The 14,627-nt window shown below is 40.8% G+C and overlaps 1 protein-coding gene across 4 annotated transcripts in view; it reads left to right on the forward strand.

Moving 5' to 3' along the window:
* fry (microtubule binding protein furry) overlaps positions 1 to 14,627 on the forward strand; it is a 1,034,138-nt gene that overhangs the window by 787,334 nt on the left and 232,177 nt on the right. For all 4 annotated transcript variants that reach the window (XM_083126340.1, XM_083126342.1, XM_083126341.1 and 1 more), the window contains one exon: positions 11,782 to 12,059. In XM_083126340.1, the coding sequence (XP_082982466.1) occupies positions 11,782 to 12,059 (278 nt within the window). The remainder of the gene's footprint in view (positions 1 to 11,781; positions 12,060 to 14,627) is intronic.

A 14,627-nucleotide genomic window follows, 5' to 3' on the forward strand; every position in this document is an offset into this window, starting at 1 on the left:
AGTCAGAGGTTAAGAGCCCGACACGGGAGGAGGCTTGGAACTGAAGCAAATGTTCCGAATGGATAAGTTATCGGTTCCCTGATTGAGTTACGCAAGTCTTTTCGAGGGACGGAGGATAGCGGTGGATAACAAGCTTATCTAAAGAGAATGTCGCTCCGCTATATTTATGCTGCCAGGTTTAATTTCACAAGCTGCCTCTTCCAGAACGAATGCTTTGACCTCTTCGGGGATGTTGGTTGCGGAGTCGCTACGAAGTGCAAGGCTGCTTGGCGGAGTGTGCTTTCGAGGAAATCCTCAACATCTCTTGGTTTTAGCACGAGTCCTGAAACCATCTCACTCTACTCAGCAAGGATTTGCAACCTGTTGCTCTGAAAGATCGCGAATACCACGAAGTCACTCCGGCCGTCACAAATATTACATTTTGCTATTTTTAATTAGAATAGCTTTCAAGTGACACGTGTTTGATTAAACCAATTACTGAAATTAAAGTCCCAGAACGTTTTATTTAATTAGTCTCATTTACAGTTTGGAAATTATATTAATATCCACACCAATGATTGAATGCGGATGTTACATGTTACATTGTAACATCCGTGACACACGTTTGATCAGTTTGAACAAATAATAATATTATCAAATAAAAACTCATGGTTATTGGAAAATAACGTATTTGGGCTTTAATTTCAGTGGTGGGTTTAAGCCAAATAAGTGTTATTTGAAAGTTATTGTGATTAAGAAGAACAAAATGTATCATCCGTGACAACCTGAGCGGCTCCAGGGTGCACTCGTGCCAGTTACTGAAGAGGGTGGTGGAAATCTTCATTAATGAGACGAAACTTTGAGGAATGTATGTAAAAAGAAAATCGTTCGTTTTGAAATAAATTGATAATAAAATGATCACAATGAAAGTGCGTGGACTACTACAAGACTCATATGTTTTTCATGTATGAAGACATGCTTTAAATATAATGCAGCACCACGGTAAGATATTTTTTTCATAATTGAGACTATTAATACTAAACATTTCATCCAAAACACCGAACATATACTCCTGATTTTAATACATTTCCTATTTTTAAAACGTCCCTGCACATACCATCAGCCATTACTTGGTAAATGTATATCATATCATTATTAATAAATCCCACATTATAACTTTTTTTAAGTACTAAGTATTCATAAACGTTATGACGTACAGGAAATGTCGAATTGCTAGTGTATTTCTTTCTAAGCAATTAACTTTCAAGGGGCTCCGTGGGTGTTACTATTTTCCAACTTTTTCTGATCCTGCTAGTTTGGCGCCTCCATTATCCGGGACAAGGTCTCTCAATAGCTACTGTTCTGCAAAGGACGAAATAGAAAAGGGTTTATTTGTTGCCGCTACATCTGTGACCCATTGTGAACAATAGGAATAAAAAGCCGCTGATGTGTTTTGAAGAGGACGTACCTGGAATTTGCCTATTGGGCCAGACCGGCCTTATCTTGTGCTAAGGAAAAACACATGGGTAAGAAGTGACCAACTTCATAACGCAAAGGAAATTAAACGTTAAAGAAATGTTGTAGCCTGCGCATTGCACCGTGCAGAATCTTCGTAAATCTGAAGGCCTCTTATATGGATATTTCTGACATTGCCCACTCTAGGAATCGAACCCGGTGCTTTTCCGTGGCAATTGAACCCCCGCAGCTCTGAATAAAAGCTTTATTATTTTTATCCAAACTAAGATTTGATTCCGTGTTTTGTTTCTATGCGTGATTTGTGTCCGTACTTATAGAGTTCTTGCTGATCCTACTGACATCAGTTTCAAAATATTCCATTGGTGAATTGTTTTATTTGAATTCGGAACATTTTACGTAGTTTACAACTTTATATTTTCATTACTTTTTAAAGTTAGAACGCCAATGGTTTGTGTTATTTCAAATATTAAAAAATCTGTATTGCATACCGTCTATTACGTAATTTCTTTCTCTTTCATGCGACGAGTCCCGGGTTCGAATCCCGCTCGGGCTTGGTTGCTTGTGAATGTCCATTCATCAATTTCATCATTCATCCCCATCTTCGCAAATTAGCCAAGAGGCACAAAACGCGAAGTAAAATAAACTACATCAATCAATCTCTCATGCGACTTATCATTGTTTATTAGAAACTCTTTTAAAAGTGATTTCCAATTATTTTTTCAGTTTCAAAATTTTCCAATAAAATCCATTAAAATTACGAGGGCCGTTCAAGTCAAACCGGACTCAGATTTTTCAGAATAACAGAACACATTTGGACGTGTAGAACAAGACTTTTATTTATCGATGTAGTCCATGTCTACGCTATTGCACTTATCCACAGTTTCACTAGAGCTTGAAGACCAGCAGCGTAGAAAGACTTCTCAGTAACCTTGTGCCATGATCGGACTTCTAGCTTCAATACCTCGTCCCTACTGAAATGCTGTCCTCCGAGGAACTCTTTTAAGGGTCGAAACAGGTGAAAATCGCTTGGTTGGAATTGAAAATTGTGGGTGCGTCAGCACTTAGGCTATTTTGCTTCCTTCAGGTTATACGGGCTCAGCCCCTTTCCACAACTAAAATGAACACATGTCAGGTTTAAAATATCCTTGCCTGGGTTAAATGCTGAGGCTGTAAAGGGGCACTCGGCACATACAAGGAAAAACACAGGACAACAGCCCCACAGAGAATTATACTAGCCGTAGGTTCAGACGCCAGAGCCTCGTTGGTCTGCAAAACGCCGTTTCCAGGGTTTCCTACGTGAAAGTGAGGTTGATTTTTGGGTGCCTTACCAGAAGGTCACCCCTTTCACGCCAGAAAATCGCTTGTAGCAGGAGGCTCCTGACTGTAAGGAGTATGTGGCTGCAACTCCCAGCTGAGTCAGATCGTATGTGCGCAGTATGCAGACGTGCATTGTCTTGCAGAGACCTGTCTTGGTAACCAACGCGCACTATCTTTCCGGAACTGTAGGTGCTCGTGAATGATTGTGTTCGAAGTTCTCACAGAAATATGCCTGTTCCGCAGGTTGGTGATATGTTATCCGTCGATTTTCAAGAACCACGCGTTCCATTTACTGGACGTTCACGCAACGATTGCAGTGGGCTTCGATTCGCCTCTTCTGCACCGATGTTCGGTCGTTTTACTACACCTTAAAGTCCCATTATCGTACAGTGCTTGAAGTCTTCTGTGATTGCTTTACGTCTTCATTCCCAAGGTATTTCTGGTGTGGTTAGCACAGCACGCTACGACGCTAGGGCTCCCAGGTTCAAATCCCGGCCTGGACATGGGTGTTCTTTGTGAATATCCCTTCACCAATTTCATCATATCATCACACAACCTCATCTTCCCGATTAGCCAAAAGTGGCAGAAAAGCTAGTTAAAATAAACCAAATCAACCAATAAGAAATTTCAACATAACGCGCTGTTGTACAGTTGCACTCACAGACTTGCCCGACACCTTGTTTAACAAGTGGCTCTTGCTGCACGCGAAGTTAGCACCCCGACTCCGTGTGGAAATAGCAGTTAGTAGACACTTGTCTCTTATCAGTAAAGTCGAATGAAAAGTTCCTGTTCGGTTTGAACGACCGTCGTAATTTGAAGTTTTATGCCCTGGGCAATGAATTCACATGGGTGGGGGGAGGGGGTGTAGATCAAAATAGTCTTCATGAGACGTTTTTTTAAAAATAAATGTCTGATGAAGGGGAGCGTGTGTTCTCCCGAAACACCACAACAAAATATATTTTTTTTATGCTTGTAAAAATCGTGAACTACAGGATAAATAATTTTACACGTACATACAAGAACACATTTTGGTTCGATTCCGGGTTCGATCCTCAGCAGGGACAACCATGATTTTTTTTCTACCTGTTCAAGCATCTCCGGCGCCCACCCAGCGTCGTATAAATGGGCACCTGGAGGAAACTCGGGGGGGGGGGGTGTAAGGGCGGCCAGGCGGGTGGTGATGAACACATCCCTCAACCTTCGGCCGTGATCAAGAAAGTGTGGGACCTTAACTCCACACCCTATACGCCTTCATGGCGTGGTGCTAAGCACAGAGGAGCACTTTTTTACTTTTGTAGTATCTGACATTACAAATTTGATTAAATGTTTTTCACATTCTTGACGAACAAGAAAGAGATAAGTTGTTCAAAGAAATAGAAATAAACACTTTAATGTAACCTAGTAATAAAGTTTGAATTTCACGATGTGCAGGTATTCTGTATAAAAGCACCAACATGTCGGTTTTCTAAATCTAAATGTACGAACGCTAGCTATGAAACTAAATCACAACTTATTTGCAGTCTGTACACAATCTTTTAAAAACGTCTTTCTTGTATTGCCCAAGAAATATAGTGCCATTTACTAAAGTTGTTAATTTTGAACAAATTATTTGGTAACTATAAGCACACGTGCATTAGTAAAGAGCATTTTGCGTCTCCGATGGCGCAGTGGTAGCGTCGTCGCCTTGTAGTCAAGGGGTCCCGGGTTCGATGCCCGGTGGAGGCTCATAGTGATTCGGATCCCACTTTAAACTGTAGGTCCAGTCCCGATTAGCCTTACTGTGCATAAAGTGGACTTAAAACACCAACTAAAGAGCATTTAGTACTGGGAATAATGATTTGTTTGTCGCATGTTCGAACATTTTTTTTTTGGTTGTCAGAAACTATTTTTGGTTATTCTAAACTTTCTCCTTTTGAAAAAGGGGTTGCGCAAACACCCTTTGGCATCCCCCTGGCGCCGCCCCTATTGGACAGTTACATTACATATGTGTGAAATTGCATCATATTTTGACCATTTATGAATAAAATATAAGATGTTGAAATCGTTCAAGTCATTTTCAAACACGATCTATATTAATAGCGGGCAGAGCATAATGATCGTTAACATTCGGAAGCAATGAAGTGGCAGTGACGTCGATGAAGACCTTCGCAGCGTATCATATTAAGGTAAAATGGATTATCTGGAAGCCTCTTCGTTACGAAGTTCTGTACCAAGATCATAATCGAATTACTTTAATTGTTGAGCACGTCACTTGACACGATAAAGTTTCCACCGTGATTACAGAATGAGGCTCAAGTAACCTAATACAGCCCAAGGAACAAGTGGTGCAACGGTATAATCTTAGAGCATAGGGAGGCCGTGACGTCAGACTGTAACGATGTTAAATGATGTGATGTTAAATGCGTATACTCAATATTGTGACATTTGTGTTAATCGTGGACATGGCGAATATCATCACATCGAATTAATCTTCTGCATACCAACGCCCTTTGAATGGGGGGGAGTAAATGTTCTAAATCTATTTCGAATCTGTTTTTTTACTATATTTTATTTGATCTAATTTCATATTTATGTCCTCAATCAAATGACAAGCTTAAATTGCAATTTAATTTGTACGAGGACTATGCGAGAATTAATGTCAGAAAAGAAGTAAAACGTTGAGATGTAGACGTAGCAATCTGGCAATTGCTGGTCCCCCAGTACTGGTCATGTGACTCTCACAAAATGCCGTTATCAATCATTCTGCTGATTCCTTTGTGAGCTGTGAGAATTGCGATATGTGTTTATTGAACATTTCATTTAGGTTGTATAAATGATACTGATAACTGTGTTTTATTTTTTTTCGTAATTATATTCATAGTGTTTCTGAATTTAGTACATTTATTGTGTCTCATTGGATTGCCGAGATACAGATATGGCCTGCTCGTGTCACATGTTCACGCTTTTCTATTTTGCTTCTTATTATTTGTAATTTTAATTCAGTTCGTAATTTACCTAATGGACTACTAAAGTGCGATAACAAAGAACAAAGCATGTAGCAGCAAGTCATTTTCCGCTCTCATTTAGACTGACAATAGTCTCTGAAATGTTGCAAATTATTATGGATAAAGGAAAGTACTAGATTTAGTAGATTGAAAACAAAGTGCGCGCATCAAAAAATAACAAAAAGTTAAGATTTCCGTGGTAGAAAAATTTCCAATTTATGCATTCTCGACCCGTAGGATCCTTCCTTTCTTCACTGTGTATCAGGTTTCATTTTCAAGCCTCTACTTTTACGAAGGACTGTATCGCATTTCTAACGTTTGACGTTACTGCATAATACAATAGTTTTATCTCCATATTTCGTTTTACGTTTCACCTTTAATCTCTCCAGTTCATGAGGGAAAAGCCTGCAAGCAACAGGTAATCATCTTCGCTAATGCAACCCATTCTCTGGTTGCGTAGATTATTTAAAACCACTCCTGTTTCTACGTCATGTAGGATTTGAACACCCGCTTGGCCTGAAGATCGATATGAGAAACTCTCCAGTAGGATTCCATTTCGTCTGGTTCCATTAGAGGGAAGATCGTGCCGGAGTTTTGTCCTGGCAAAAGAATCCCACAACACCCGCATGCATTTCCCAGCTGAAACCAAAAGAAGGCGTTACTTTTTTGTGTGTTTTTCATACAGTATCTGTGAAGTGCTGGATTTAATGCAATACAAATCAGGAACATTGTAAAAATTTGTTGTACGAGGCTTGTCTGGAAAATAGGGATACAAAGGCCAATATGTATTCACATAATTTGTATTTTACAAAATTTCCACTACAAATTAATTATCTGTACATACTTTACTTTTCAACATAGTTTCCGACATTGTCCAAGGTCTGGACAGAAGCTTTTCTATCCCAGAGTCGTAGAAGTGTGCCGCCTGTCTGTTGGACCACGTCATGACTTGTTCTTTCACCTCGTCATCGTCGTTCAAACCGTTGCGCACCGAAATATTTCTTTAGGTGGTGAAGAAACGAGTGAATGGCGCTAAGTGCGAGGTCCGAACTATGCTGTAGATGGTCCAAACATCTTTCCTGAAGCGCAGTGGTGGTATTCGCGATGTGGTCCCGAGATTTGTCGTGAAGCAGAATGTCCATATTTTCTTTTTTGTTTTGAATGGCCGCCTAAGCCGCTCCAGATTCAGACAATACGCAGCATAATTAATTATTGTGCCAGGAGTCGTGAAGTCAACCATGAGATTGTCGTTTCTGTCCTGCAAAATCGAAACCATGATTTTTTGGGGAGTGGGTGAAATTGAAGTTCTGATTTTTTTTCTTTGCTTTGGTGAAATGCGTATTGTGCCATTGAGTAACTGTTGCTTGGACTAAGGCGTATGGTGATAGACCAACGTCTTATCTCCAGTCCCAAAGAAATCCGGAAACTGATCTCCTTCCGCTGCATAGTGCGTGAGAAACCAACCGTTTCGTTTTCTGTTTGTCCTTTAACATTTCGAGCACGCAGCGCGCGCAAAATTTTCTCCACCCTAATTTCACATTTACAGCCTCATGAATCGTTGTCTTAGACATTTCAGGAATGAGGACATGTCATTCTCTTATCGTCAAACGCCGATTTTGGAGAATATCTTCAATTTTGTCAAGATGATCCCCTTTCTACGTCATAAAAATCTGTTCTGCCTCCAGACAATACCCGGCACAGCTTCGGCACAATTCATAATGTTCCCACAAACAGCGACAATATGTGAACTTACGCTGGACTTATTCCGTTGAGAAACCGTATGACGGAACGCACTTTCCATTTGGTGCGATTCTGGATCGGCGCTGCCATTTCAAATGCATGTTGCTCGAACAGAACTCTGCTGATCGAACGTCAAAGGAAAGTGTAAGGATCCCTTTTCTTTCCCGACATGCCTCGTAAAACATAAAACATAAACATTCCCAATATTATTATGCAGAGAATGCTGTGTCACGGAAAATAAAGGTTGGATGATTTCCCAATACCTGCATTCCGTTTTAAAGGCAATCTTCAGTTCGAAAATAAATTATCATAAGTAGAAAAATAATCTGCTCATCCAGAAACATTGTTCCTGAGACTTGAATTGTATAGTTTTCAAATAAACATAACTTTTTGGTGACAATCAATTTTTCAGAGATTGTTACAGTACTTTTTCGTAGAGAATTACATTAAGAACATTAAAAAAAAACAACAATATTTGCAATTACGTATTTATTCAGTCTGAAGTTATATATATATTCATGTAATTATTGACAGCAATTTTCTTACCGCGTTTGTGAGCAAAGCTAAAAAAAGTTATGTTCGCATGAAACAGGGCTTGTGTTGTATGATGACGTAACCGGCAAATACGATGAACTTATTCACGAAAACCGTATGAAAAGTTGTTTGGTAGTGTTACACTATGCCAGTCGTGGTCAACCCGCCATACTTGTGAAAGAGCGCTATCGTGCACGTGTGGATTGCAGAGCGAGCAGCGGTACTATAGTGTTGTAAAAGGGGCGAAAGGGAGGCATCGGCTGTCGTGTTTGTACAGTGAGAAACCTATATTCATCTGATTCATTAGTAACAGTGCAGTGTAGCATTGAAATCAAGGCAGAAGAAGAGAAGGTGGTTCCGTGAAAAGTTCCCCATCGCATAAAATACGGTTCCAACACAGTATTCCACAGTTATTGTCTATCAGTGGCGGCTGGCCAAGTGCAACAAGTGCAGATGTTTTCACCTAATTTTCAAATTAATATTGACATTTTTCATTTGCTTATTAAATTAAACTATTTCCCAGCAGAACGCACACGATAATACTCAAATAACACGCCGCTCGGCGCTACGCACGTATTGAGTTCGTCCCAACCCAAGAGCAAACACCGCTAGGTTGCGGAAGACTTAGCCGGTTGTCATGGCAACGGTGACGTCACCTAGCGTTGGCCTTGAACATGGTGTCGCCCTCTACGTGAATCAGTTCTCTCGTCGGAGAAAACATCGCATCCAGTGCTTGTGGCAAAATCTTCGCGTTCTCGCGAGATCTTGTTCCGCGTGTGTGTTTCGCGTTTCCTATCGTGTGTTGTGTTCATGTGTTGAGCTGTGGTTTCTACAATGAACCCAGTAAATGACTTAGTGTGTAATTTGTTGCAGACACCATTTTCCAGATGGACGGATGAAGACAAAAAAGGCGTTTTAAATTGGGGGGGGGGGGCACTGGCACTTACTATTTGTTTTTATTGCCTATAAATATACTTCTTCACCTGTTATTTTAGGCACGAGCCGCTACTGTTGTCTATTCGTTTGGATTCCTGGCTATTGTGAAAATTTGACTACAGTTACTTTTGTATGAAAAGAATTGACAATCAAACATTAGAGTTTAGGACGAGAAATACATTGAGCGTATATTCTTAATGATATAATTTATTGCTAAATCAATCCGCATTGAAAAATTAGTAGCTATAATGATCATTTTGCTCAAATGAGTAGCTGTAATAATATATGTATAAATTTCATTATTCCCTTAATACATAAATACTTCTAATAAATTATTTAAGCATGTATACATATTTATACATTACAAATCTATGGGAATTTACCACCTGCACTATGAACTTCTCTCATCACTTCCTCTGAATCAAAATGTCATCCAATCGATACACATGTCTCCTTTCTTTGCAGTGGCTTTATTTATCTCCTACCGATAAATATTCCAAGCTTATGTCAGATTTTAAATCCATTCATTTTGAATTAGTTTTCAAGAGTTTCGAATATAATCAGCAAATTAACACTGACCTCACTTTAAATAGTTTGAATAATTTCGCACAAATGACTGTGATTTTATATACAGGAGCACCGAAAGAAAAATTTACTTTAAAAGTAAAAAAAAAGTAAAGTGTTCCCCTGTGCTTAGCACCACGCCATGAAGGCGTATAGGGGGTGTGGGGGTAACGCCCCACACTTTCTTGATCCGGTCGTGAGTGGGGGTGATGTGATCAGATTACCCCCCAGGTTTCCCCAGGTACCCATGTTATTCGACGCTGGGTGGGCGCCGGGGACGCTTCCATCGTTAGAAAAGTTCCCGGATTTCAACCGGCCGGGGATCGAACCCGGGACCTTTAGCATGGTAATCAGACGCGTTACCGACTGAGCCACCGCGGCCATCAGAAAAATTTACTTTAAATATGAAATACAATACAGGGTGCCCCAAAAGTCTCCATACACTGGAATAATATTCTTTCTTTGCAAGTGAGATGCAATTATGCCATTGACTCCTGACGAGCGCATCTACGTGAACATAATTTAATGGCGGGAACGCATTGACTTGCGCCTGGTCCTCGAAGGTCGGCACATCGAGCACATTATGTGACATTTCAATTCTTAAGTGACATTCCCTCTATATGCGTGGTACAGTGGAACCTTGATAACTCGAACCTCAACATCTCGAATTCCTTGATAAGTCGATTTTTTTGTAATCCCCTTGAATTGCCCATAACACTCAATACTAATTTTACCTCAACAACTCGAATAAAACCTTGATAAGATGAATTTCTGTACAGTTTATGGGATGCCGTTCGAGCTCAATAACTCGAAGGTAGAGTATGAAAAACCTGTATGAGTCGAAGTTAGATTCTAATCACCTCTATAACTCCAAGTTTTAGTCGCACTGACCTCAATAAGTCGAAGTGTAGGGTACGTACGTACAATGTCAGGTGATCAACAATCGTGTCGGGACTTGAACTCCCGCACCCTGCCGTGTATGTAACCGTCATTGTTTATGTGCTTAGTGCTTTAGACCTCTATATCTCGAAGTCTGCGATTTTGTCCCTCAATAACTCGAACCTTGGTAAGTCGAAATCCTTGAAACCTCGATTTTTTTATTTTCCCCCTCAAGTTCGAGTTATCAAGGTTCCGCTGTATTTTGGGACACCCTATAGAACATCCTGACCTGATAGTTCCTTCATCAATTTATCCCAGCGTTCATCCTCGTCGTCATGATCAGCTTAAGGAGGCTTTAATAAGAAAAACATTAAGTACAAATGACGCAATAGGGAACCAGGTGAGATAAAATTTAAACACAATTAGGGGAGTTTCTACTTCCACAGACTATCCCATTAGGAATAACAAATCGAAATCCACCTGCAATGCAGCGGCCTCCTGGCGGGCTGATCAGTGAACGCCCTACATACGTAGCTAGAGGTCCTGGTACGAATCTTCGTTAAAGCATGTATCTTTGTTTTTATTCCATTACCCATTTCATCATTCATCCTCATCGTCGCGATTAACCAAAACCTAGAAAAGCGACGTAGAATAACCCAAATATTACATGACTCAAATGGAAACCTTAATTTGTTTTGGTTTTTTAACTAGTATATTTCTGCATGTAGGGTTGAACAAGTTTGCTGGATTTTAGCATAGACCCATTTCTGATCCACATATACAATTCAAGTCTGAGTTAGTGCCTGTACACCACAAGAAGACGAATATTTGGAATCTATGTGCAGTCAGTTGTGAGTCACCGCGAAGGTCTTACCACCCATCTGCGTACGGACTGAGGTCATTGTCGAACTTCCTCCTCTATTTGTAAACTTGCTGACCTAGTAAGCATTCTTAGAGACATTGAATTTTCAATCGCCGTAGAATGTCCCTAATGTTGGGCTTCCAGAGAGCAAGAAACCACTGCTCTTCGCTTGTGAATGTGTCTGCAGGAGGCGCCATCTTTAAAATTACAAAGATGCTGTTGTGAAGCTCACTTGATCAGTGTTGCAGCCTTGAGGGTCGTTTTGTTGTTAGTCGAGATCTCATGTAAATTTGAGCTGTTTACAATCTGACCTGTAATTTTTGTCTAACTTGTAAGGTTTTCATTTTCATTTGAATCTCCCTTGTATACAAAGAAAAACAACTAATCTGCAGAGGCATCAAACTTACCTTCGAAATGATTATCGAGACATTACACAAGAACAAGTGTATCTGAAAAATATACGGTGTGAAATCAATGACGCTAATGCCAGTAATATTTTTATCTTTCCAGGCGAAAAGGGTAGTCCTGTACTTGGCAAGGGCACGGCCTGAGCGTTTGCTGGACGAAATGATGGCAGAACTGCAGACGGTGGAAACTCTGAATTGTCTGATCGAAAGAACGGAGACTCCTCCATTCTACAGACTCACGAGCATGAGGAAAGCTTCTAGTCACTCTGACGGACCTGGTGGCGTGGCCCAAACTGATTCGGCCAACAGGAGTGACCTGGGTGTGGAGAAGGGAACCATACACACCAAGAGACACAGTGGGGAAGATCCAGTGAAGACTGGGTGAGTACTACATGTTTTCCATTTTACAGATGCAGAAGAAAGGTTAAAAATAACAATGTTAAGCTTAGTTGTTTTATGTTGTTGTTTTTTTCATTCCCACGAACGTGTAAATGTCTTTTCTTGTATTGTTCTTCTGGAATTACATTTGCTACTAGAATGTCCCTACGACCAATGAGCTAGGAGAGGTACTACTAGGTTAGAAATTATTGCTTTCGAACTATTCCAACTAGACCGTGTTCTATTTCGCTACTTGTTTCTGTACTTCATGCTGGGAGAAGGCAATCACAGTTGATACCAGAATCACGTTGTCTTCACAGTCTCTAGTGGTAGGCCCATACTCTGTCCCGGGAATCTATGGAGCAAGATCACTCATAACGGTAGGGAAGGGGAGACTTTTAGTTGGCGGAGCGAATCAGTGCGCGCTTCTCCAAATGGCTGGTAGCCTCAGTGACCTCCCTATCGCGAGTTCATTGGCCGAGCCCTCTCGAGTCACTACTTGCGCAGAGACTTGTGTTCGTTCGCTTGCGCCAGAGATTCGCGGGATAGAGTGTAGCCAGCTGCTTTACTTTCGTTGTTGTTAATTTTTTAATGTCCACTTTATGCACAGAAAGGCTAATCGGGATTGGACCTACAGTTTAAAGTGGTATCCGGGACTACTATGTGCCGAACACGGGAGCGTGATTGAAAGTGGACGACCTTACCAGCTTTACTTTCGTGAGCTAACAGTGTGCGTAGAATATCATCTTGTTTTCATTTGTTCGTTAACATTTCGTACAACGAACAACGTACAGTGCCTTTCACAGTCGGGTTGGCTGTGGAGCGGCAGTTAGCACATCGGGCAGAGAGCGCGCGTCTGCCGTCAAACTGGATGCAACCAACATCCGCGTAACTGGAACCGCTAGCTATGCAATGAAGTAAGCTCATGCAATTACAAGGACAGATACAGTAAAAATGTGCACGTACCTTGTTACAACAGGTGTTGCAAAATATGTCCTCCTGCTTCCACGCATTCTGTATGGAAGCGTTTGCTCCCCCCTCCCCTCCCAATGTATGGCTTCAGTTTTAAAGGTTTAGTGCCAGGCAGACGTCGTGCAAATGTCTTTCTTTTGCAAGGCGCCAGAGGGATTTTTGAGGAGTGTGTAGCAATCATGCTCCAACGTCGTCTAGTTTATCCTCTGTAAGCACACTCCGTTTCACCCTTCGCATTTATCAAGAACATAAATTTATTCACAAGATTTCGAACACTCTTTCAAAACGCCTTCTAACTTCTCTACAAGAATTCGTATTGACGTAAGAGTCGTTGTTTTAAATTGTACGTATAGCGTGGCATTAGTAAGACTGTATAAAGCACCAGGAATACGTAAACTAAAACAAAACAATCTGGAACACTTGTTAAGACCTTAACACTCACAAATACGTGCCAACTGAACACCAGCTATCTGGATAATGAAGCACTGATGCGTCCAGTGCCAAGGTCAGCGTACAGCTGTGGGTCTAAATCCCGGCAGATGCGCTTCCATTGCCCGGCGCGTAAGCCGCAATTCCGCGGCTAACTTGACTTGTAAGCATACCTCTACATACGATTGTTTACATGTAGTGAGCAAGATGACCTCCTTGGCAGATTGGTTAAAGTAACACAATAATAAGCGATGGGACCCAGGTTTATCCCGTAATCCATCTTATAAGTCCTCTTCGTCACGATTAACCTAAGAGGTAGAAAAGCAACCTAACGGAAATAGAAATATAACCTTAACCTATAGTCAGCGCATGAAGTTCCATGATATCTGTTTACCTGACTTTTCAGACCGTTAAATTGACTACTAGTTAACTTAACATTGACAGGCGTGTTTCGCCCACCAGTTTCTGGAAAAATAGCCAAAGGCAAATGAAGTGCATACTACCACGAAAGATTGCAGTGTACTTTGCTTTAAAGCAAAGACAGAGGAAGTATAGAGCAAACTAAAGGAAGTCCTTTCTATTTATCTTCGTCAAAGGAATAGCCCTTTCTTTGTTCTCTGCTCTTCCGTTGCCTGGAGGGCTAAGGAAGGTAAATCGGCGGCTAAGAGTGGAACAAAGAACAACGTTCTCTGCCTTAGAATTTTCTCAAAAGAAAAACTGGCAACTCTGCTTCTCTCAGACTTCTTCCACGTTCTAGACACTAATCATATTCTGTATACATATTGCAACCTTAGAGGTTAACTTTGCATTTATAAACCGTAATTAGAAAGGTTGTTCGTAATTTCGGAAGCAGTGCTTCAGGCCATTTTAGTCTTTTGTATCAACGCCGTACAAACCCTTCATTAAGGTATGTTGATGGCTAATTTCTTCTGGATCTTTATGTTCGTTTTTTGTCTATCTGGGACAGTGTCTTTTCAGCTGAAGTTTCCTCTCCCACTGGGATCAGTGTGAGGGTTACTCAAAGGAATGTCAGTGCGGTATCGTTTCAAAGTGTGATGTTTACATTTTTCACTGTACTGTTAAATTTTGGAACTGCCAAAGTTATGTATAAACTTGGTTAATTTGCATATTCAATGACTGTTGTTTTGACTTGTAACCCAATGTCCACCG

The sequence above is a fragment of the Lepisma saccharinum genome, chromosome 8 (genome assembly GCF_977018435.1).
Source record: "Lepisma saccharinum chromosome 8, izLepSacc3.1, whole genome shotgun sequence".
Classification (NCBI taxonomy): Eukaryota; Metazoa; Arthropoda; class Insecta; order Zygentoma; family Lepismatidae; genus Lepisma; species Lepisma saccharinum.